We start from the raw sequence: 21465 nt of genomic DNA, 5'->3' as shown, positions 1-21465 counted from the left end.
GAGAGACGGTCGAGACGTCTGAGCAAAAAGTCCAGAAAATGGAGCAGCCATGGAAGCTGCCGCGGCTATGCATCAACCTCCCTGGCCGTTCGGCGGCGTGCGGCCCCAAGAGCTGTGCGCGTTGTCCTGGTACGAGCTGAACAGAAGTGGGCTGGCCATGTGGATGTTGTTGTAGTTTGCGCTCTGATTGCCGCTGAAGCCGCCGTTCTGGCTGCTGTTGAAGCTGCTGCCGTACGCCGGGCCCCAGTGAGACGTGTTGACGGTGGGGTTCCCCCAGGCTGCTCCACTGCCGAGACCGCCGCTGATGGGTTGCGGATGACGGACTGTGCCTGAATCGACCACGTCGGAGCTCACGAGCGAGTTGGAGGAGTCGCCTCGAACGTGTCCTTTCATTCCCGACGATGCCAAACCCGTCGCCGACGGTCTGCGCACGTCATTCCCGTTCCCGTTCGCATGCAGCATCGAAGGCGACGAGGGGCCTGGCGTACCGTTGTAGCTCCGGTTCCAGATCGAGTCCGTGTTCCACTGTCCATCTGGAACAAAAGGCAACGTCTGTGGCTGACGAATCGACGCTGTTGACCCGGTCCTGTGCATTGGCGCAGAGAGCATAGCCGGTCCAGGGGCAGGTGACAGGGGCTTGTAGTTCTTTACCGAATTGACCAGATCGCTGATTGAGAAGGGAGCTGGTGCATACACGCCGTCACCGACGATAGCCGTGTCTTCGAAAGTCTGTTCGGGTGGTGTCGGCGGTATGTCCTCGTCTTCTTCGGGGAGGGGATCCAAACCATCGTCTGCTCCAACCAAATCGTCGACCATTCGGTGCATGGCGTTGTCCTTGGCCAGTGCAGTCGATGCCGAGTCCGAAGCTGCAGCAACGCTCGGCGTCTTCTGATCCTCGGCAATTGGCACTTCCGTAGGAAACATTGACACCTCGACTGGCAGTGGCGAAATCATGGGGGAGCCATCTGCTTGGTTGCTGGGACTGGCCAATAGCTCAGAAGGAAGCCCTTCTTCTCGGTAGATGAAGCGCGATCCAGCCAGGTCCAGCGGTGCATCCGGATTCTGCGTAAGCACGAGACCGTCAATCAGCAGGTCCTTGACCCGCATGAGCATTTCAACGTTTGGATGATTTCGCTCCAGGTCTGTCCACTTCTGCTTCATCGTCTCGCCATTGTACCACAGCTTCATAGTGTCTGGGGAAATCAATGGCTGGAAGCCAATTGTTTCCGTGTCTTCCTCCAACATGTAGTTCTCTTGAGGTAGCTGGTCGACTGGGAAGCTCGAAGTCAATAGCGTCAGCGTCGCAGCGTATGCCTTCCAAAGCTCTTGAACGTCGACCGTGGTCAGAGTGTCGGCGATGTTCGCATTGAGCACCTGCCAGTACCGCGCGAACCACGTGCTGTACAGTCGGAGTCCAGGGAGGATTCGGCGGGCTACGGCGGTGATTTTGTCGGAGAGCTGCGTGGCGCGATCGTTGTTTGGCTGGGTGACATCATCGGCCCCGGAAAGACGTTCGAGTTCGGGCTGCAGGACCTGGAGGAGGATGAAGAAGGTCTTGACGTTGAGTCGGAGGTAGTAGAAATAGGTGCGCATGATGTGAGGGGGTGGAGAAGAGGCTGTTGACGTTAGCATACACATGCGACAAGTAATGGAAAACGTACATTGCATCTGCACAGTCGCAAAGTATTCGGCTGCAAGATTGATGAGTATGATCTTGGACAGGATAGAATCCAAGGGGCGCTCCTTGAGCTCAATGGCAAGGTGGCTGAGGACCTCGCCCTCCAACTCATCGTGGGCAGCAAACTCCTCGCCCTTGTAGATTTTGCTGTGCAGTCTGACGAACCAAGCCACGAGAGCGCGCCCGACCGTGTTGCCATCGGGGGACTTTGAGCTGTTGATCAGCTGGCCTTTGTCCCAGGCAGCAATGATGCGCCTAAACTCGGTCTCGAGGTTTGCCTTTGCCTGCGGATAGGGCAGTTTGCTTGCGAGCGAGCGGTAGAGGTGGTAGACGGAGCGGAAGTGGTCGCCGTCCTCGCGCGAGATGACGGCGAGCTGGTTGTGGGCGTGGCCAGAGTGGGGGTAGATCTCGGCGGCCAGGCCATAGTAGCCCTTGGCGGGGCCCCAATTGCGCTCCTTGTCCTTGTCGACGAGCTCCGTCTCGCGGTAGCGCGAGAGGTCGCCGAGCTGGATCAGCGTCTGGTGGCACGAGTTGAGGACCTGGCTGTTGAGCGCGGCGGGGATGCGCGGGCGCGGGGACGGCTTGGAAGCTGGACCGTGTGAGCAGCAACAGCAACAACAAGGTGAGGGTGCCTACCGTCATCCTTCCATTTCTGGGCAATCCGGCGCAGCTCGGGGATGCCGTCGAACTGGGCGTCGAGGTTCAGCACGTGCTGGCGGTAGAAGCGCTGGCTGGCCTTGATGAAGTGGAGGTAGTTTTTCTGGAACTTGCGCATCTCGACGACGTGGTCTTTGGAGCGCTTGAGCTGGCCAAGTATCAGCATGCCTCGTGGGGCGCGTGGAGCGAGCCTGACGCACCAGCCTGTGTTCCTGGCGGAAGACGGCATTGACCCGGAGGTGGGCGGCCCACAGCTTCAGCTCCGTGTCGGAGGCCGCGGCGTGGGCGAAGTCGGCCAGCAGGAGGGCGTCGCAGGCAGCGCGGTACCTGTGGGCCATTAGCGGTCGCCGTGACGTGGCCAGCAGGTGTCGCACTCTTGGAGCACCGCCGCCAGCTCTGCGCTCGAGGCATCGCCGTCGGCGCGCTTGGTGAGCCCCTGCTCCATCGCCTTGGCCCGTCTGCATGTCGTCAGCAGGCTGTCAGTGTCAGCACGTGTGGGCGGGCGGCGCACCGGTCGAGCTGCTCGATGTTGGCGGCCATGGCGACTGTGCGACAGGCTCACGTGTGGCTCAGCGGTGACCCCACGGTCGGCGGACAGGTCAGACCAGGGCACGGAACACGGGTCGGCGAGCGTTGTGGACGGCGTGCTCCATTTAGAGGTGCGATTCTGCCCTGGGCTGAGGACAAGCGGCGGGCGGCGGAGCGTCTGGAGGGCAGGCAGCGCTCGGCACGCGTGGGCAGCGTCGACGCGAGAGAGAGGCGATGGCGGAAGTGTGTGCGAAAGGCGAGAGGAACGTCGAAACTACTGACTCTCATGCCGCCGCCAAGAATCTCATCAAACACCCCCCACCAAACACCGTAACGTCCTGACTGCGCCTCCTCCCCATCCAGTCTGCAGCGTGCAGAGAAGCCCTGCGAGACACGACACTGACCCGTCAAAGGTACTGCCCTCTTTCATACTACGCAGTCCACCCAGCACACTCACCCATCTCATCATGGGAATCAAGCGCTCACGGCAGGACTCTGTGTCGTCTTCAGAAGATCCCAGCACCCCCTACTCGCGTGAGCAGTCCGTCGACGTCAAGCTTGTCCACCTAGACACCCACTCTGCCATGTCTGAACAGCCAGCCGTGATAAAGTGCTCCCTGCCCCCGCACCAGCCGCTTGAGTTTGCCTCGTTTGAGGAGTATAATGTCCACCACAAAAAGACGCACATGAATAGATGTTCAGAATGCCAGAGGAACTTCCCAGATGAGCACTTTCTGCACTTGCACATTGGCGAGAACCACGACCCCTTCAACGCTGCCAAGCGCGACGAAGGCGAGAGAACGGTAGGTACAGGATTCAGTAGCTTCTCTTTCTACCAACCTAGCACTACTCCTCAAACCTAGCGCAGTCGGTAAAGACGAGGACAATACCGAATGTAGGTTGCCCTGAGCAGTCGCAGTCTCATTTCTCAATTGCAGTCAGTCGCTGAGAACTCCTTAGTATGCCTGCCTCCTGCCAGACTGCGACCGTCTCTGCAGCACGCCACAGAAGCGTCGCCTGCACTGCATAGATAAACACCAGTTCCCTCGCAACTACGACTTCTACATCGTCAACGATGGAATTGATCGCCGCAGCAGCATGCTACAGTCTCCTCACAGACGGAGGAGCAGCACACTCAATTCCAGCAATGGAACCTCCACCGCACCTGGTAAACGGGGAGGAGAGTCGTCTGCAAACACGGCTGGGGAGGGCATGGACGTTGTGAAAGATCATGACGAGGACCAGCACGAAGAGGGAGACGAGCAGGCAGATCGCGTCAAGCGCACCCCCGTCAAGCTGCGAGGTCGTGGGGGATTTGGCCACGCTCGAACACCCAGCCACGGCCAGGTGACACCAGCAACCGTGAGTCATCCCGACGCAGCTTCACCTTCACAGACGGCGTCCAAGGATCCCATGGACAGCCTAGCCTCCAGCATGTCAGCATTACAGTTTGTTCCCCACAGCGTACGGGCTGCGCGTGGTAGAGGTAGGGGAAGAGGCGGGTGACTAGGCTCGTGACACCTGTAGACGACGAGACACACGACATGCATACTAGAAAAAGAAGCCTCGAAACAAGACGAGAAAAGACAAAGTACATAGAGCTGATGTAGAAATGACTCAGCACGCTGTTCTCGATGGAAACATTGAGCTTGCCAATCTCCGTGACGCGGGAGCCTCGAACCGTTTGCTTCCGAGGTTGGCCAAAACTCAACTCAACTTGACCTACGCCATCACCCCCTTCTTCTCTTCATCTCCTTTAATCCTTCCCATCATCCACTGACCGGTCCACGGTGTTGTATTTCATTTTTCAAAGTCCTTCGTTATCTGCGTGTTGCTCGAGCTCTTTGCAGGTGCGACTTGACCAGAGAACCCTGCATCCCAACGTTTTTTTGCCGCGTGATGGTATCACCAGCATCGGAGTGGCAACTATAGCTTCGTCTGCATCGGTACTACTGAGCTCGGAGAAGCCCAAAGCGCTCGAGTTCGATAGAACACAGGACAGGTTTTACGCGTGTGGAATGCGCTGTGTCGCCACTGTATCGCGTTTCTCAAGCACTGTTTACCTGCACACACACACACACACACACACACCTTTGTCCACCTGGACACAAGACACTCGTTTGACGCACACGACACTTTCTTTTAATACCCATACGACACTCTTTTAAGACGCACTCGTAATGCATAAATCAACACTCGCTCGCTGCACCATCACCAGCGAGGCACTCCGGCGGCGGAAGCAAAGAGAACGCGACAACACGACACGTCCTCGGCTTGTTGACGTCACGCAGCGTGTCAGCTTCGCGGATCTGGGCGTCGGGGTGGATCGGGCTGCAAGCGAACTCTCGAAGCAGGCGGGCGGCAAGCATTTATCAATGTTGACGTCGGCCGACGAAACAGCGGTCAGCGGCGAGCCTTCTGATTTTCGCGCGGAGACGCTTGGCAATGCAGGTACGATAGCGAGATAAAGACGCACATTGCCCCTCCATCATTCTTACTACGCACCTCAGCTCAGGCTAACCTCGGGGATCCAGCACAATCTCACCGCTCTCACGACTCAGCGACGCAGCTACTGCGCTCCAGCATGTGGTCACCGGGGCTCAACGCACATCGCAAAAGCGGCTCCATCTGCGCGGTTCTCAGGCGGGATACGGACCACCCTACCCGAGGTGCCTACTCCGAGTCGTCGGCCAAGAAGCACCCGCCGCTCGACGCCGAGCAGACGTGGCTGTCCGAGGCCCAGGATGACGAGGCAGAGGAAGTCGCCTCACCGGGAGCCTACCGCTGCCTGGTCACCCAATGGGACGAGGACGCCCAAGAGTACAGGTCCAACACCAAGATCCGCCAATACAACTCCTTCACCCCGGCCCGCTCCCTGACCGCCGACCTCTGGGAGTCCTTCTCGCCCTCGTCCGACACGACCCTGTTCGAGGACCCCAACGAGTACTACTCGGACGATGACGACAGCGTTGACGCCTACTTCTCTCTCGACAAGACGGACGACAAGGACTCCATCGCCACCCACGACATCCACAGCCACAGCCCCGCCGACAGAGACATTCACTCTGCCGCTGGCAGAGATGATTTAGCCACACCCATTCAACGACCCCAGCTCCTCAATCGACGAGCAGCCACGACCGATGGACCACCCGAGACCCCGCGTCGAGTGTCGATGCCTCTCCGCGGCCGAAGCATGACAAACAAAGGCATGCTCGAGCTGCAGCTTGGCAAGACCCCCGCCGCCACGCCGGCGACCGAAACCCAGAGTGGCAAGGAGCCCGTCACGCCGGCCGCCAAAAGACATTCACGCAAAGTATCCCTGGGCCTGCCCATCAGCATCGCGAGATCCCAGACGAGCCCTGCAAACCCCACGCAACGGCCTTGGACCCCTTCGACACCCACAATATCCGAGAGAGTCGAGCGATCCGAGAGACCGGAAAGGCCCGACGGTGTAGTCGAAACCGCCCTTGTTCAAGAAGAGCGCGAGCTAGAATACAAACACCGCCACACCTTCATCGGCACCGCCTCCCTCGACGACTTTCTGGAGATCCTCGAGGTTTCCTCCAACCACATCACCACCCGGGCCTCCGTAGCAAAGGCCTTTATTTTTCTCGTATCGGCAGAACACCTCCACGCTCGGCAATGCTCTATCAAGCCAGAGGGCTGGGATCTGGTGTCGAGAATCACGACGGATTCCTCAAACAGCGATTACGTTGCGCAGGCGCAAACTAAGCTAGGGGCAGTCACGTTGAAACAGTTTTTGGACCTCATCCCCTTCGACGACAAGGGGGAGGTGAGTGCGCTGAACGTTGTTGGGGCGTTTTCTGCAGGTAGTCACATGGACGCCAAGGCAAGTGCGGGGGTGGGAAGTAAGGCGGGCATGTTCAGGAAATGGATGGTCAAGCAAATGGGCATAGGGGCTTGAAGATCCAATCGCATTTGCGAAAGAAAGAGTTTTTTGTGTTGTACTTTTTGTACACACTGCATTGTGTGCACGATACGGTAATTGTCACGCACAGGGGTTTGGGTGTTTTGTCGTTTTGAAAAAAAAGGTATTTAATGGAGGGTATGGTGAGTTGCATCGCATTCTTTTTTCTCTTCTCCTTCTTATCAGTATACCCCCACGTCCGTATATCGTTATAATCAGTCTCATCTCTGCCCATCCTATCCAAGTCTCATTTTTTTTCTTTCCCGGCCGTATGCTCTTTTGGACTGAGTTGGCAGTCTCCACAGACGCTGACGTGGATCCAATGGGGCAGCGCTAAGACTGCCAGACTAACACGGCTGCGCCTTGCATGCATTTTTACTCTTATCCGCCCGCGCAGCGCATACCATCCGTTTGAGCAAGAGACGTTTATCCTACGCGCTCCAGAGGTTACAGCGGTAGTTGGTTATCTGACATGCAGAGCTCAGATCCTGGACGCGGTGCAAGAACCAAGTTTCGCGCAACTCATCGCTCTTCAGTGCAAAAACGGGTTATTCTAGAAAACTCGCAACCATTACCGATTACGGCTCGATCCTCGATATTCGAAGCCCTAGACTCGAAAGAGCTCATAACAATGGACTTCTCCCTAGCAACTGGATTTGGAATGACAGCTGGTGGGGCAACGGAGGATGCGGGGTAGCTCTTTGCCGCTCCCGACCTTGTGTCACGTCATTACGAATCTCCCATGTCTACCATGGGCAATCTATTTATAACTTATCTGAGAAACAAACTACAATCGAATCTTCTGCCTTTTGCGATGCTCCCACACCCCTGCCACCCCCAGCCCCCCCATCACGCAAGCTCAAGCTCAAAATGCACTTGGACAAGCAGCCTGACAGCAAGGCAAGCGCAAAAGCAACCATCCCTCTTCCGCTTGCCCAGCCACCCGCCGCCAAAGCTCTAGACTCGTCCGCCACCAACCCGTATGAAGCAGCGCGCGAAGCTCTCCTACGCGACGGCTACGTCATCCTCCCCGCCTCGCTCTTTCCCTCCATCGACCTGCCCGCTCTGCGCACCGCAGCCACACGCCTAACACACAAAGCCCGCACAGGCGAATGGCCGTACATCCGCACGCTCCCCAAGCAATTCCCACCCTGGCCGCAGGACCCCGCAGACGGAATATGGGGCGTCCAGCACCTTCTCCACCCGTCGAACCCCGACGCCTCGACGTTCGCAAAAAGCTACTTCGACGCTGAACTCGTCCGCTGCGTCAGCACGCTCGTCGGCTGCGCAGAAGATGAGCTGTGCATGGAATTGTACAATATGCTCGTGCGCCCGGACCGCGACTTCAGCTTGCGCTGGCACCGCGACGATGTCCCCGCCACCGCGACGCCGGACGAGGAAATCGCCCGGCTGGCTAAGCCGGGGCGACACGCGCAGTGGAATCTCGCTCTCGCTGACGATGAGAGCCTCGTGCTCGTCCCGGGGAGTCATAAGCGCGCGCGCACCGCGACGGAACGAGACGCGGATCCGTACCAAGAGCACCTTCCAGGGCAGATCACGGTGAAGCTCCAAGCGGGCGAGGTCGCGTTCTACGATAACAATATTCTGCATCGCGGCGTGTATAGCTGTGAACGGGAGCGCATGACGCTGCATGGGAGTATGGGCACGGGCGGGCAGAGGGCACGGAATGTGCTGCAGCATGGTGTTGGGGAGTGGGTTGGGGGCTGTGATTTCACGGCGCTGGAGGAGGGGTGTCAGGGTAGGGCGGAGGGGATGAGGGATCGGCTTGTGGTGCTGGGGAGTGGGAGTGGGGATGTGGGGTTTTTCGCTGAGGGGGAGTAGGCTTGGTGGTGTGGTGTGGTGTGGTGTGGTGTGGTTGTTATACCCTGGGTGTTGTGTTGTGTGGGTTGCGTGGGATTGCATACTTTGTCTTTGTGGGTAACTGGGTTGATTTGTTGTAGAGTACTACACTACCCTGTCGAGAAGAAAGGAAAGAAGGAATGGAAAACTCTCAACACGTTTCTTTCGCCTTGCTTGGTTCATCAACTCCTCATTGCTTGCTCAGAAAGTACACTATGATCCCACCACTTCATCTCCATACACACAGTATCACGTAAATCTTCACTACATCCCCCCCCCCCCCCTTCCAACACCCTAACTCCCCAATCCCCATCCAACAATCTCCCCACTCCCACCCTAATCACAGTTAAAAACATAGCTCCACCCAGTGGACTGATATAAACGGCAATCCACCGCAAAACAAACGACAACGCGAACCCTTCAATCACGGAGTACACTGCCTTGACATGCTTGCCCCGCCATGCGTAGACAAGACCAGACCAGACCAGACCGGCAAGCAAGCAAGCAAGCAGCTTATCTTCCGTCGGCGTGGACTACAGACGGAACGGAATAGCGACAGCCTGAGCGTTTAAGGTGTGCTGGACTGGAAACCATGATGAGGAGAAAAGAAGAAACCACCTAAGATACAAGACGAAAGCTAGAGATTGAACATTGGGGTTTTATGCTTGAGACGTATCGCTATGCTTCACTCCAGAATAATCGGTATTATCACTTCCAAGTAGTCCGATTGTGCTTCACCAACGCCCTTAACAGACATCCCAAACGAGTTCCTGATAAGTACACGATCGACTGCCCCCCTCTAGGCCAAACAGAACTACTCGATTATCACTATCCAGAGCTAAACTCTCACGGATCGGTATGTCATTCGAAGATTGAAGTCTGATCCCCATGCTTGCCGCTGATGACTTGCCACACACCACAGAAATATCACCTCCCCAACTACTTTACTTGCCAGTCCCTCCATGCCTGCGACCGCAAAATAATCTAGGACTGCGATGGAATCGCCAGCAAGCCATAACAGCATCTTCCAGGCTGCTGGCCAGGGTCCACGACAAACCAGCCCTGCCATCAAGCTGCGAAGACTTTCCGCGGACTGGCAAAACTCGCCTCTCTTAGCGATTCGCAGAAGACAGTCCGTTTCGACAACAATGAACCGCGGGAGCTCCATCGTCGCCACGCCTCGAGACTTCTGCACTTGGGCGTGACGGAAGTAACAGCCCAGGAACACGGCGGCAGTCATACTTCACACACCGCCGCACTCAAAGACGGAAGTTATGTGATCTAGAGCAGACGTCATGTGCATAGGTACTCGTCAATGGACTCAGTCAGAGTGTAATTCCACTCCGGATCTTTCTTGACGGAGAACTTCAGCTAGGCTTCGCCAACACATGCCCCGTTGGAGTTGCATGGCGTAGACGCATAGCCCAGCCTATGCTGCGTCGGAACCTGAGAGTCGAGCCTAGTAGTCGGCGCCGAACCAGAGAAATTCGCCTTTGGCTCTTCGGAGACCCGTCCAGGTCAAGTTTGCGACAGTGGCCTATGCATTGCTGATAGTACAGGTGGAAGTAGAGTAGACGACCTTACCGACCATGGAGAACGGACCGAGGGAACAAGCTGTAGAGTCGCTGATAAGGCCGTTAGTAACACCGTCCGGATAGCGCGGGACGAGCATGAACCCTTGACGTCCACTTTGAGGGCAACTGCTCCAGTACGAGTATTTCGCAGGCTGGCCATGGAAGGAATTGATAAGATCTTTCGCGGTGATAGACTAAGTTGCAGAGTGCCACGCCTAACTTCATTATAAGCTCCTGAATCAAGCCCATGATTGGGTAGTACGCGTATAGGGATCGAACTTCCCTACCTACACCGTATCACCATATCAGGCCTCTTTTGTGATGCTCATGTCTGCTTCTCCTTCAAACATCAACACCTTCAAATGATAATTAAGACAAAATACTTTTTACCTGAACTCTAGAAGTACTCATAGCTATTGATATATTGATTGATTTGATTTAGTTGCTTAAAAGTAGCATACACTTCCGGGTATCCATCACATGGCTGTTGAAAGGCCAATTCTCCATTTTAACTTTGACGCCAAAAAAGCACCCCTGAGCTGCCCTAGCTAGCCCAAACCCGACCTCTGGCTCGGCTTGAATCGCAAGTTGACTCGGCTCAACTCACTCGGACTGGCTCTCGCAGATTGTTGAAATACTCGAGCTGTGGCGCTCCTCGGTGAAGCGCTTAGCTGGACTTGTATGTCTGCTTGGGCGACGGGTACGATGGGCCCAGTTCCTGAATGCTCAGCTTGGCGAGCCATTGTCCCATGTCGATGGACTGCTCGAGCCCCTTGCCCTCGACGATACCGGCGACGAAACCGCCAGCGAAAGCATCACTGTGTATATATTAGCACATGAACAATCGTCATCTTCCAGGTCTTCACTCACCCTGCACCGTTTGTGTCGTTGATCTTCTCGTCTCCAATGGCGTGTACTGCCACCTCCTTGACGTCAACATCACCGCCATCCTTTGCGCTTACGGCAACGGTGGGATCTGTGCCCTGCGTGAAAACTACTGTCCTCGCCCTCTTCGAGTTCTTCTTGGGCATGTTGGCAATAGCCTTCGCGATCTCCTTGACATCCTTGGACTCGATACCGTGCGACTCGGCGAAAGCGGCGGCTTCGGTCTCGTTGCCGATCAGGATGTCGACGTATGGGAGGACCTCGTCAAGGGGGTCCTTGAAGAACTGGGAGATGAAGGGAGCAGACAGGTTAAGAATGAAAGTCTAGAATATGTTAATTCTCCACGATGTCTCAACTTGCCAAGAGAGTACCCACCTTGTTCTTGGAGGCCGCCTCCTCAGCCAAGGCCTTGATAGCCGGCACGCAGACGGTCAAGTGGAAACCACCAACGTAGAAGACCTGAGCATTCTCGACCTGCTTCCAGATGCGCTCCGACTTCAGGTGCTCCACCTTGTAGTTGTTTGCAGCCGCGAGATCCGTGCACAGCGAGCGGTTGTGGCCCGTGATAACGACACCGCAGCGACCGGTAGGGGTCTTCTCGTCGTAGAGGTACTCGGTCTTGACACCGGCCTCTCCGCTGATCTTCTCGAGGGTCTCGCCGTACTTGTCCTTGCCGATGCAGCCAATGTAGACGACAGAGTCGGGCTGGAGCATGTACTGTAGGTTGCTTGTTAGCGGATGCTGCGGGAAGGTTTCCGTATATGCAGTGGCAACAACGACATACCTGAGCACCTCTCGCAGTGTTTTGTGCTGCACCACCCGCGATGAGGACAGCCTTGTAGTTCTGGAGCAGATCCTCGTAAAGCCCCATGTGCTTCTCCTCAGCGAGGATGGCATCGTTGGCCTTCAGGTCATACTTGTCGAGTAGCTTCTGGTCTCTGTTCAAACATCGTGTTAGTGGTATGCCACTACGGTGCTCAACCTCTCCAATCTTCTATCACACGCTTCGAATCAAGCTCTCCTGCCCAAAATAGTTCAATTAGCGGAATTGCTACTTACGCAACGCCCTGGATATCCAGCAGCGGGTTCTCCAAGCACAAAAGTTCGAAATTTCCCTTTGCAGCCATTGTGAATGTGGTTTGTAGGTTTTGTATAGAAAAGTTGATGGGGGTAATGTGGGGCAGAAATGTCGACGACGAGGGGCAGCAAGCCTCGCGCTAACAAGGGTGTCAGCCAAGCGGCACTGGGGAAAGCAGCCGCTGCCGAGAGAGTTGGGAAAAGATCTCAAAACTGGAGAGACGTACATCACTGAATGTTAAAACGTTGTTCATTGAGCTAAGAATGGCTTCTCCTTCCCATGTTTCTTTCCACTGCAGTTATGCAATCCAACCATCGATTCAACTTACGCAAATGTTTGCTACCTCCTCATCTCATCCTACAACATATGTTTTATGGACCCATTCTTTGTGGTCCATACTCCCTATCACAGTACCTCCCTCCTCGATAATCCCCTCCCCAATACTAGCCGAACGGACTGGAATCAGCGGAATCCTATTTCCCTGAACTACGCCCCGCTCTAAGCAGATCCTGAAAAGCCGACTCCAGAGCCCTCTTCACTTCACGATAGCTGACGATCAAAACATTCTGCTCGTCTCTGCTGATGAGCGTAACCTTTTCGTCAACCCCTGCGTCGAGTTTGTTGAGACAATCAAGCACGTGGGCCAGATCTGTGACCGGATGCCCATTCGCATCCACTTGGTGGAACACGTAATCGCGGAAGAGCTTGAGGTAGTATCGCTCGCCCGTTTCCGCCCAAACAGATGAAGGATTGGCAACCGTGCTTCCTGGCACATGTTGCGATGCATCCAATTCAGGGCGTTCGTTGATCATGTTGAGTTTGACAACAAGACGCACCAATCTCGAGGACTCCAGCTCATGGCCAAGAGTGTTCGTGAGCGTATCCTGCGCATGAAGCTCGCTATCGAACACCGAAGCAAGCTGATCCGCGATACCAACCAGGAAGGTATCGATGTCTTTTTGCATGGCAGGTAACGTAGGTGATGAAGGCGCGCCAGATGCAGGCTGGGGGTTTAGCAGCCACTGGATGCATTCTTTGAGACGAGCTGTATAGCCTCGCGTAATATAGTCCATGGACTTTTGCATGCTGAGGTGAGCTGTGAGGTTGTTGTTTGCAATACAAAGAATCAGACGTCCAAGTTGCACGAAATCGTCTGCCTGGAGGTCAGATATAGACCGCGCATTGTCGAACTGAACAATGTCCATAACACTGCATGCGTTCAGGCGTATTCGGTTCTTGGACGTTAGCAATATTTTGGATGGGGTAATCAGCCTTGCAGCCAAGCCAGACCCATGTATCGCTTTCAAAGCAGATGCTATCTGTACAACATAGCCCCAAAGAACTTGCTCTGGGACATGCGACGATGTAGCCTGCCTACCATGGAACCGCTGCACCGGCTTGAAATGCTCGTCTGCTAACGTTTTTGAATTCGGGTGATAATCGGTGACCAGTATCAATGAGCTATCGCCGAATGCTCGAGTAGTGAATGCCTCGTGAATGGTAACAACACTCCCGTTCAAGATGCGCTTCCATGGCTGTGCAGAACGGATGGCGGTCTCACTCGTGAGACGAAAATTCTCAAGACGTCGCAGCGCGTATGTTTTCCCGTCTTTACTAGAGACGGCTTTGTATATCAGGCTAGTGTAGCCAAAAAGGGAGTTGTTTTTTTGCGGTGATATGTCGAGGCAATAAAGGGAATGGAATTGCTCAATGGCCGGCAATGTGCTGGTAGGAAGGACTTGACGGGCAATCTCCGCTTTCTTTTGCAAGTCTTCCCGAACCACGTCAGGAATGAAAAAATCGTGTGCGGTGCGCTGATAAGCAAGTAATCCAGTGGGCTGTGGCCCAACTGGCCAGTACAAGTGGTACGCTGGTGTTGCTTGAAACGCATTTGCGTTCTGATAGTACGACGCTCCCGAAAGTCCTGAAGAATCATGCGCATATGGATTGATAGTGGACGTTTGATGGCCTGAGGCAGTGAGGGTAGAGATATTCGATGATGTACTGAAGGGGTCGTACCCAAGGACCGATGCCGTGGAATTAGGATCATTCTGTATGAAGTCAGTAAATTGTTGTACAAGCATAATCTATGGACGAACTAAATATGTCATGATACAGTACAGCAAGTATCTGAGCTAGCGGGCGCGTAGAATGATAAATGAGAAAGAAATTCGAGACACACCATTTGACCCTCGAACGTCTGTGGCACGAACTCTTGGAAGTCTTGCGCATGCCACTCCATAGAAGGCTCCTTCGTATGCAAACTAGGGGTGCTTGTGGCTGCAAAAGTTAGTATACGGAAAGAAGACGCAAATGAATGGCACGCAGAACTCACAAGAGCGTTGCGACTTGGGCGTAAAGACGGCTGCGTTGGCAGCTTTGGGTGAGATTGCAGCACTACGAGACGAAGGGGTCACAGATCCATTGGTACTTGCCTGCAGAGGTGTGAAGGAGGGAGAGTCGACATTGAATCTTTTCTTCGCATTCTCACCCTGGTTCAGCTTGGAGTCGTGGATGTAAGGGCAGGCTGGACAACGGGTTACCGCATATTCAGGAGGCACAGGGTCCAGCACTCACTGTTTTCATACCGGCAATGTCCGTAGATGGTGACATTGCGGCAGAAGGTGTTCTTCGCTTCTGCAAGGATAGTGTCAGAGACGGCGCGTGCTTGCACGACTGCTGGAGGTGCATACCGCGCCCTTTTGGTCGGGGGGAAACGACTCCTCGCCGCGAGTCACCCGAGGAGCCGCCAAAGGTCGTTGCCATGAATCGTCCCTGTTTGGCTGTTGTGTTGCTGGCGGCTAGGAGGGGTTGCTGGCGCTGCTTGGGCGCAGGCTGGGGGGAACGGAGCGACTTGTCGGCGGGTTTCGCGGTCTGCAGTTGTGGCGCCTTGCGATGCGATCCTGTATCATCCGAAGTTCCTCCCTCCTTAGTCCATTTGGCGCTCGACCTGGTCGACTTTGTACGTCGGTAGTTCCGCGCGGGCTTCTGGGGCGTCGTGATGCCGCCGCTCGTGTGGGATGTCGAAAGAGAGTCGCGCGACGTCGTCGACGACGTCAGCTCCGAGGTTGATTCGGTGGCAGAGGAGCTCGAGCTCGCAATGGCATGCGCATGTGTGTGTCCCTTGGGGAAGGGGATGGAGGCGGGGCGCGTCGGCGTCAAAGCGGGTGAGGACGGGCCTTTGTTCGGCGTGTCTGGGAAGAGGTCAGAGAGCGAGCCCATCAACAGGTCGGAGTGGTGTGGCGCGAACAGCTCCTGGGGATTGCCAGGGACGGGGACGGGGACGGGGACGTTGTGAGACATGGCATGCGGGACAGCGGAGACATGGGGTACGCGATACCTAAAGGACTGCTGGCTGGCATTAGCCTGCAGCAACTCCAGCGTTATGTGACTGCAGCAGCCGCCTCTCCATCGGCAGGCACAAGGACAAGCAACAGGGACAGGAGCGTTGGACGACGTGAGGTGTGATAGCTGAGCCCCATTCGCTGCGTGACGCGTTTGGGCGCTTAGTCACTCCATATCAGACTTCACACCTTGTCTAGCATTGTACTCAGTCCTCACCCAGTCCACTCTGCCAACCCTCGTTCCTTTCTGTGAGCGACAGCCTGCCTACCATCGCCGTCGACAGGGACGCTAAGTATCCTATTTGCTTTACTGCGAACACATCTGCTGGCTGGTGGACATCTTCAAGAACATGTTCAAGACAAGCTCTGTCCCAAAGCGCGAATACTACAGCAAATTACAAGAAAGCACAGAAGGAGAGGTCATTGAAGCAGCTGTGAGTTTGTGTATAGCGAGACAACTTAGAAGTAGAAATGTTGGTGACTGCACTAAATACCACGACCTCGCAGTCTTGAAGATAGCAATTTCTACGCTTTGACAACTTCGGAAGCCTGTATTGAGATTCCCGAGACTTACGTTACATTCGTGTCATCGATACGAATTGTCGGCCGTCGCCTGGACGCCTAGCTTGCCAATAGCACTACAAATGTGTAGCTTGTAATCCAGTGATTGGTAGCCGAGATCAACATCTTCTTTGTTGCCAGATAGGTCGAGAGCGAACTAGTTAAGATTCCAAAAAGCAATGCGGAGAACAACCTCAATGAAGGAAGCGTCCCAGACTTGTGACCTAGTGCCGAATTTCAATAAAGAGCCTCGTGATAGACGACCAAACAATGAAGAAGCGAGACGCGTCTTCACCCCACGAAGAAAACCTATCTTCATCCTCTCACTTGCACACTGACCGATGAGAACTGTCGCCGCTTGATCTTTTCCAAAATCACTTACCACTCCGTAATTCATCCTCAGACATAACTCCAACTCCATTTCTCCACAATGCAGCCTCCCAGCCCTACCGCGTCGAGGCACAGCCGCAAAAGGTCCTCCATCTACGGAAACATCAAAGACATCTTCAAGCAAACCATTGATGAAGAACCATCACCCGCTTCCAACTTCTGTGTAAATTGTGCAGAGACTGGACACTGGAGCAATGACTGCCCAAATTCGTGTACCGCCTGCCACACTCGAGGCCATCAGGCAACAGACTGTCCAAGAAAGAGGGCATGCACCGCCTGTTCTGGCTGGGGATACATGCGGCAAGAACCCAACGCCGATGCAACAACAGCTGTGCGGCAGCTACAGGCGGCGATACAGAGCGTGAGGAGGGCCTCGGTACAATTCGAGACTAGTCCTGAAGGCGAACTTGTCCAGACAAAGGCTGTCACCAGGCGACATGACTCTGTACAGTGTAAGTGGAGTGCCATCAGTCAAAATTGTTGAAGACTAACAAGCACTCGCAGTGCCACCTGATGCTGTGAAGGGTCTCCACGATGAGTTGGAACAGATCGCGTTGTTGGCCGACAAAGTCGCAGGCAAGGTGGAGAACCTTGACTGTTGTAAGAAACAGGAGTATGGAACAGCAGCGTCGTCGGTGACCTGGAAGAGCGACCTTTGGAGCCAGCCCGAATAGCTTCAGCACGTCACGATAATTCGCTCAATAAGATTAAGAGGCATTGATTTCATCCGGGTCTCTGTTTGAAGGGCATCGAGCTCGCCCTCTGTGGATACTGTATGGCGGGTCCTTCATCGCGCTGGAGAATACAATCTGTGCTCTCTCGCATTCTCCCCACGTCTGAACTCATCGCAATCATCTCGCTATGCGGCGTTGGAAATTCAATATAATTCAACTCATTCCCTTTTGCATTCGTGTTCTTGCTTGATTGTTTCGTATCACTGTCTCTGTTGCCAGACGCTACAGTATTGAATCTTGGCAGCTCACCATGTCTCGATGTAGACTTTGAGCTTGAACTAAAAGAACTCGTGATCTTTTGTAAACAACTGTATAGTGGCGAGCTTGATGTTCGCGCTTTGGCTGCCATGTTTCTTACAAAAGGGCGAAGCGTTGCTAGACATCCTGCTATGATGCCGATGCCTGCTTCGATCGTAGACCAGGTAGATATGCTGACCACGTTCCAGAAAAAGTCGTCGAATTGCGTAAGCTTATCAACATATTTGAAACGGATCATAGAGCATATGCAGCCCCTGAATAAAGTTAGCAAAGTCCTTCTGCTGAAAGGGTCTGGAGCCTATGTACAGAGCGCCTAGAGAGAGAATGACCCCGACGGAGATTTTCGACCTTTTATGCATGTTTGCATTCCAAAGGAGTGTGATAGGTAACAGAACGAAGACGAGGTCCGTTATGGTAGTGATACTGGCTATCGAATATAGGGTAAGCTCGAAGGTCGTTTTGATCTGTGTTTCGATCCCACTTACCTTGCTGGTAGGCCATGAAAGTATCCAATTTCTTCGATGCACACTGATCTGATAACTGCCGGATGATGTATACATTGATGTCTGATCCACATCGAAATATAACATAGAAGAATGCGGTGGTAGATGAACAGATGTTGATTCCGACGGTAACGTAGATCATGTTGAGCTGCCAGCGCTTGGCTACGATACGTTTGAAGAACAATCCAAGAGAGATTTTGAGAATCATCATTGTAGCGCAATACGATGCTTCACTAACAACTACCCACTGTGCACATTAGAAAGAGCTAGGCAAGGTAAGGGCACGACTTACTCTCACAAGCATTTGGAGATGATGTATGTTGGTGATATGCGTCCCACCACCGTTTGCTTCTATGTATAGTTGTGATGAGCAGAACACCGTGAAGGTGATCTATAAGATGTGTCAGCTCAGAATTCGAAAGCTTCGACATGAGTAGATTGTTCACGTACCGCGGCGAGCAACATGGTCGAATCATCCCAGCCAAAACTCGAGATGATTCGTGTACGAGTCCATACTCTGAGGAGTATGAAGATCCATGTCAGCACTAGGAATGCAAAAGTCATCTTCTCAAGTTGCCGACCCGATCTCTGTACGTTGCCAGGACTGTGTCCCATTTCGAGTCGAGTGTTGGTTGTCAAAATCGCAAGGCGAGAAGCACGTTCTTCATAACAGCGTATGTACCACGCGGAACAAAAGGCGCTTGACCGTTGAACGCAACGGTCGAAACGTGAAATATCAAGAAGTGATGAAGCGTTGAGTGGCTTGAAACTGCATGATGGGAGCAGCTTAAGGACATACCCACCGTTACACGACTCTAAGCACGCCACGCTGAAGGCGTGGATGCACTGGGGTAGGACAAATGAAAACATCAGGTCGTACCTGACCTTGAACGAAAAGAAAGGTCGGCGATTCGGAATAGCCTAAACTGCGGGCCCTTCCCTTGTTGCTGATGCGCGAGAGGCGGCGCAAGAGGAGACGAGTATGGCCCTGCCTAGATCTTTCAAGAGAATTCCTTTTCATGGCAAATGCCGGTGTCAGGTTATGATGTTCCTACCATGATGCAAAGATTCATCGTTTCTTATTTGGGAGCATGCAAGATGGGCCAGTTAGAGCAAGCCCTGGACGCCATTGATACTCTGACATCCAAGGAACCTGTAGCGGTTAGAGCTGGTGGCGCTTCGATCCGGGCGAATCTCAGCACATTTTGGAAGTGGATCACCCAATAGGTATGTCAATGTGCAATGGCGACAAGGAGCACAATGAATGTGGAGTAAGTGTAAGGTAGGACGCGAGAAGATGAAAGGGGCCTGGAGTCGCACGCGCTTGCCTCGACAGTAGGAATAAGTGGGTCCTCACTTTTCTGAGACCTTCAACCACGATAAACAACACTCCGAGAGCTTGAGAGAAGCAACAAGTTGGAGCACCGACATAACACCGCCTCCGAACCCGTACACAACTACTTACTCTTGCTTCACCTCTGGTCATTCAGAAGCGCGGGTATTGCGTGCAATCTTCCCAACGACAACACATCAAACGGCTTCACCACAATACTATCCTGCAGAGAGAATCGTGATAGGCAACATCTCCGCCCGCTCAATCCGTCGGGTATAGGTGCCCCACCTTCGGCCCAACCAGCCATCGAAGCAGGTACTTGTCGACGCGTGTAACTCCACGCCTTCACCAGATCTCAACGTTTCAACCCTGGACCCAAGGGTTCGCGCCGTAGTTGCATATAACACCCGCAATCCTTGTCCCTGTTTGCCCATCGGCATTTATCAGGCTGTTCCGCCTACCAGTCTCTTCCAGTTGTGACATCATCAGTGCTTGGATTTGTAGACGTGTGCAGACATGCCGCCGTCACTAAGAAGAAGAGGGCATCAGCACCACTTGTCACCGCCCCCACAGGATCAATTCTCAGATAGTGGCGATGAAGCTTCAGAAGAGGATGACATGGGGGTTGAAGAAAATGGTGAGGTCATGGGCGATGAAATGATCGCAGTAGAAGGCGAAGAAGAAGATCTTGAAGACGAAGAAGCACTAGGTTTGTCCTTTCTCCATCTTGCGCATAGCATCTTCCTTCCTACGTCACCCGAATCAACCGCTTTTTTTTGCTTTTTCTCAACATTTTCACACGCGGTTTCAGAAACCCAAGAGTCGTCACACATGTTTTCAGGCCATACTCTCACCCCTGCACACTAACGCACGGCAAAGTCCTTTTGGATAGTAACAGTCACGCTCTCAGAAATTTGACTAACATCCCCAGCATCACCCAACCATCCCCTCCCAAACCTTGACCCCCCGCCCTCCCACCTCCGCGAGATTAGCACCCTTGCTTCCTGGACTGTATCGAGCTCAAAACCTGGCTGTTCGATCCCGCAACTCCGGCACCCATCAACAGCCCTCTTCTGGCAATCCGACGGTCCCCAACCACATTACTTGAACATTCACTTCTTCAAACTCGTCCGCATCGTTGGCTTGCGCTTGTACCTGGATTTCGAGCAAGATGAAAGCTACACGCCGACACGTATCATCTTTCTTGCGGGCAGCGGAATGAACGATCTGCAAGAGTGGGGTGAGATGAAGCTCGAGAGCCCCAGGGGATGGATATGGGCAGATTTCAGCGGCGTAGGGGACCCAGACAGCGATTCCTCCGACGCAGACGAAGACGAAGGAAGAGAGGAAGAAGAGGGGAGAATGATACTCGACGCTGCCCCTCAAACGTCCGCCCACGACCCAGAAGACGACACGGATTCCGAGTTCGAAAACTTCCTGCCCCCTCGCACACGCAGCTCTGCCTTCCAACACTCCCACACCAACCAGTCTGCCCAGACACACTCACCCCTACCCGTCATGGCCTATCACGCGCAAACACCAAACCGCACTCCCTTCACTCCTGTCATCCCAAGCCCCCCACGCCAGAGTCCGTCGCGTCGTAAACCCCTCAGTAGGCCCGCCCCCAAGATGCCCGTCCTCCGCGCACACCTCGTGCAAGTCAAGATCCTGGAGAACCACCAGAACGGCAAGGACACGCATCTCCGCGGTTTGCAGATCTTTGCGCGCAACGACGAGGCGGAGGGTCGAGGGTCCGCGGCGGTGAGAATGATCAAGGGGAGCGAGATGAAGCTTTTGACCGGGAGTGCGAATGAGGTGGGGAAGGGCGGCAAGAAGGGCGCGAAGAAATACGAGAGGCTGGATTTGGGGACCGGGAGTAGGAGTGCGTGGGATGTTGAGCCGAGTATACGGTGAGAGGGTGGCAAGGAGGTCAGAAGCAGATGAAAACGATGAAAAGGGATTGGGGTGTGAAGAGGTGCTTGAGATACTGGTATGCATCTCAGGACATGTACACAGCTGTGTACTGCACAACGGACTCAAAGGCAGGAGATCTGAAACGAAAGGCCTGTAGAGAGTTTGCCATCACCAGGTGTGCTCATCACTTCAAACGCATTGTATCATTGACGGTGGATTAGAATTCTTGCAATACTCTCT

General features: G+C 54.1%; 11 protein-coding genes across 11 annotated transcripts; 5 read left to right on the top strand and 6 right to left on the bottom strand.

The window, feature by feature from the left end:
- Positions 1 to 72: 72 nt before the first annotated feature.
- On the bottom strand, positions 73 to 2875 carry P153DRAFT_303947 (uncharacterized protein; the record flags this gene model as incomplete). The annotated part of the gene is made up of 6 exons (XM_033664552.1): positions 73 to 1616; positions 1662 to 2267; positions 2315 to 2483; positions 2536 to 2662; positions 2710 to 2793; positions 2847 to 2875. 6 exons carry the CDS (start codon positions 2873 to 2875, stop codon positions 73 to 75), a joined length of 2559 nt encoding a protein of 852 aa, XP_033517873.1.
- Positions 2876 to 3330: 455 nt separating this feature from the next.
- Positions 3331 to 4369, top strand: P153DRAFT_352157 (uncharacterized protein; the record flags this gene model as incomplete). The annotated part of the gene is made up of 2 exons (XM_033666372.1): positions 3331 to 3666; positions 3824 to 4369. 2 exons carry the CDS (start codon positions 3331 to 3333, stop codon positions 4367 to 4369), a joined length of 882 nt encoding a protein of 293 aa, XP_033517872.1.
- Positions 4370 to 6071: 1702 nt separating this feature from the next.
- P153DRAFT_303849 (uncharacterized protein) lies at positions 6072 to 6788 on the top strand (the record flags this gene model as incomplete). Its single annotated transcript, XM_033664544.1, has 1 exon — positions 6072 to 6788. The coding sequence occupies one exon, from the start codon at positions 6072 to 6074 to the stop codon at positions 6786 to 6788; it is 717 nt and encodes a 238-aa protein (XP_033517871.1).
- An 873-nt stretch (positions 6789 to 7661) lies between these two features.
- Positions 7662 to 8633, top strand: P153DRAFT_303891 (uncharacterized protein; the record flags this gene model as incomplete). Its single annotated transcript, XM_033664550.1, has 1 exon — positions 7662 to 8633. The coding sequence occupies one exon, from the start codon at positions 7662 to 7664 to the stop codon at positions 8631 to 8633; it is 972 nt and encodes a 323-aa protein (XP_033517870.1).
- A 681-nt stretch (positions 8634 to 9314) lies between these two features.
- Positions 9315 to 10385, bottom strand: P153DRAFT_401953 (uncharacterized protein). The gene is made up of 3 exons (XM_033671953.1): positions 10328 to 10385; positions 10254 to 10276; positions 9315 to 10188 (listed from the first exon to the last, which is right to left on the bottom strand). Exon 3 carries the CDS (start codon positions 9889 to 9891, stop codon positions 9490 to 9492), a length of 402 nt encoding a protein of 133 aa, XP_033517869.1. The 5' UTR covers positions 9892 to 10188; positions 10254 to 10276; positions 10328 to 10385; the 3' UTR covers positions 9315 to 9489.
- On the bottom strand, positions 10111 to 10385 carry P153DRAFT_391566 (uncharacterized protein; the record flags this gene model as incomplete). The annotated part of the gene is made up of 3 exons (XM_033671079.1): positions 10111 to 10188; positions 10254 to 10276; positions 10328 to 10385. The coding sequence occupies 3 exons, from the start codon at positions 10383 to 10385 to the stop codon at positions 10111 to 10113; spliced, it is 159 nt and encodes a 52-aa protein (XP_033517868.1).
- Positions 10386 to 10610: 225 nt separating this feature from the next.
- On the bottom strand, positions 10611 to 12260 carry P153DRAFT_371671 (Ribokinase-like protein). Its single transcript, XM_033669312.1, has 5 exons — positions 12170 to 12260; positions 11895 to 12048; positions 11486 to 11827; positions 11096 to 11433; positions 10611 to 11043 (listed from the first exon to the last, which is right to left on the bottom strand). Exons 1-5 carry the CDS (start codon positions 12235 to 12237, stop codon positions 10893 to 10895), a joined length of 1053 nt encoding a protein of 350 aa, XP_033517867.1. The 5' UTR covers positions 12238 to 12260; the 3' UTR covers positions 10611 to 10892.
- Positions 12261 to 12534: 274 nt separating this feature from the next.
- On the bottom strand, positions 12535 to 15636 carry P153DRAFT_371670 (uncharacterized protein). Its single transcript, XM_033669311.1, has 6 exons — positions 15529 to 15636; positions 14882 to 15382; positions 14766 to 14825; positions 14524 to 14715; positions 14371 to 14468; positions 12535 to 14239 (listed from the first exon to the last, which is right to left on the bottom strand). Exons 1-6 carry the CDS (start codon positions 15548 to 15550, stop codon positions 12662 to 12664), a joined length of 2451 nt encoding a protein of 816 aa, XP_033517866.1. The 5' UTR covers positions 15551 to 15636; the 3' UTR covers positions 12535 to 12661.
- Positions 15637 to 16387: 751 nt separating this feature from the next.
- Positions 16388 to 17379, top strand: P153DRAFT_435934 (uncharacterized protein). Its single transcript, XM_033673191.1, has 2 exons — positions 16388 to 16935; positions 16988 to 17379. Exons 1-2 carry the CDS (start codon positions 16524 to 16526, stop codon positions 17155 to 17157), a joined length of 582 nt encoding a protein of 193 aa, XP_033517865.1. The 5' UTR covers positions 16388 to 16523; the 3' UTR covers positions 17158 to 17379.
- Positions 17207 to 18593, bottom strand: P153DRAFT_391562 (uncharacterized protein; the record flags this gene model as incomplete). Its single annotated transcript, XM_033671078.1, has 5 exons — positions 17207 to 17729; positions 17782 to 17902; positions 17961 to 18225; positions 18271 to 18369; positions 18429 to 18593. The coding sequence occupies 5 exons, from the start codon at positions 18591 to 18593 to the stop codon at positions 17207 to 17209; spliced, it is 1173 nt and encodes a 390-aa protein (XP_033517864.1).
- Positions 18594 to 19929: 1336 nt separating this feature from the next.
- P153DRAFT_391561 (galactose-binding like protein) lies at positions 19930 to 21225 on the top strand (the record flags this gene model as incomplete). The annotated part of the gene is made up of 2 exons (XM_033671077.1): positions 19930 to 20020; positions 20243 to 21225. 2 exons carry the CDS (start codon positions 19930 to 19932, stop codon positions 21223 to 21225), a joined length of 1074 nt encoding a protein of 357 aa, XP_033517863.1.
- Positions 21226 to 21465: the final 240 nt, after the last annotated feature.

This window comes from Dothidotthia symphoricarpi (genome assembly GCF_010015815.1).
Source record: "Dothidotthia symphoricarpi CBS 119687 unplaced genomic scaffold P153scaffold_31, whole genome shotgun sequence".
Taxonomy (NCBI): Eukaryota; Fungi; Ascomycota; class Dothideomycetes; order Pleosporales; family Dothidotthiaceae; genus Dothidotthia; species Dothidotthia symphoricarpi.
Note: the sequence above shows the minus strand (reverse complement) of the source record. Positions and strands in the feature narration are given on the sequence as shown.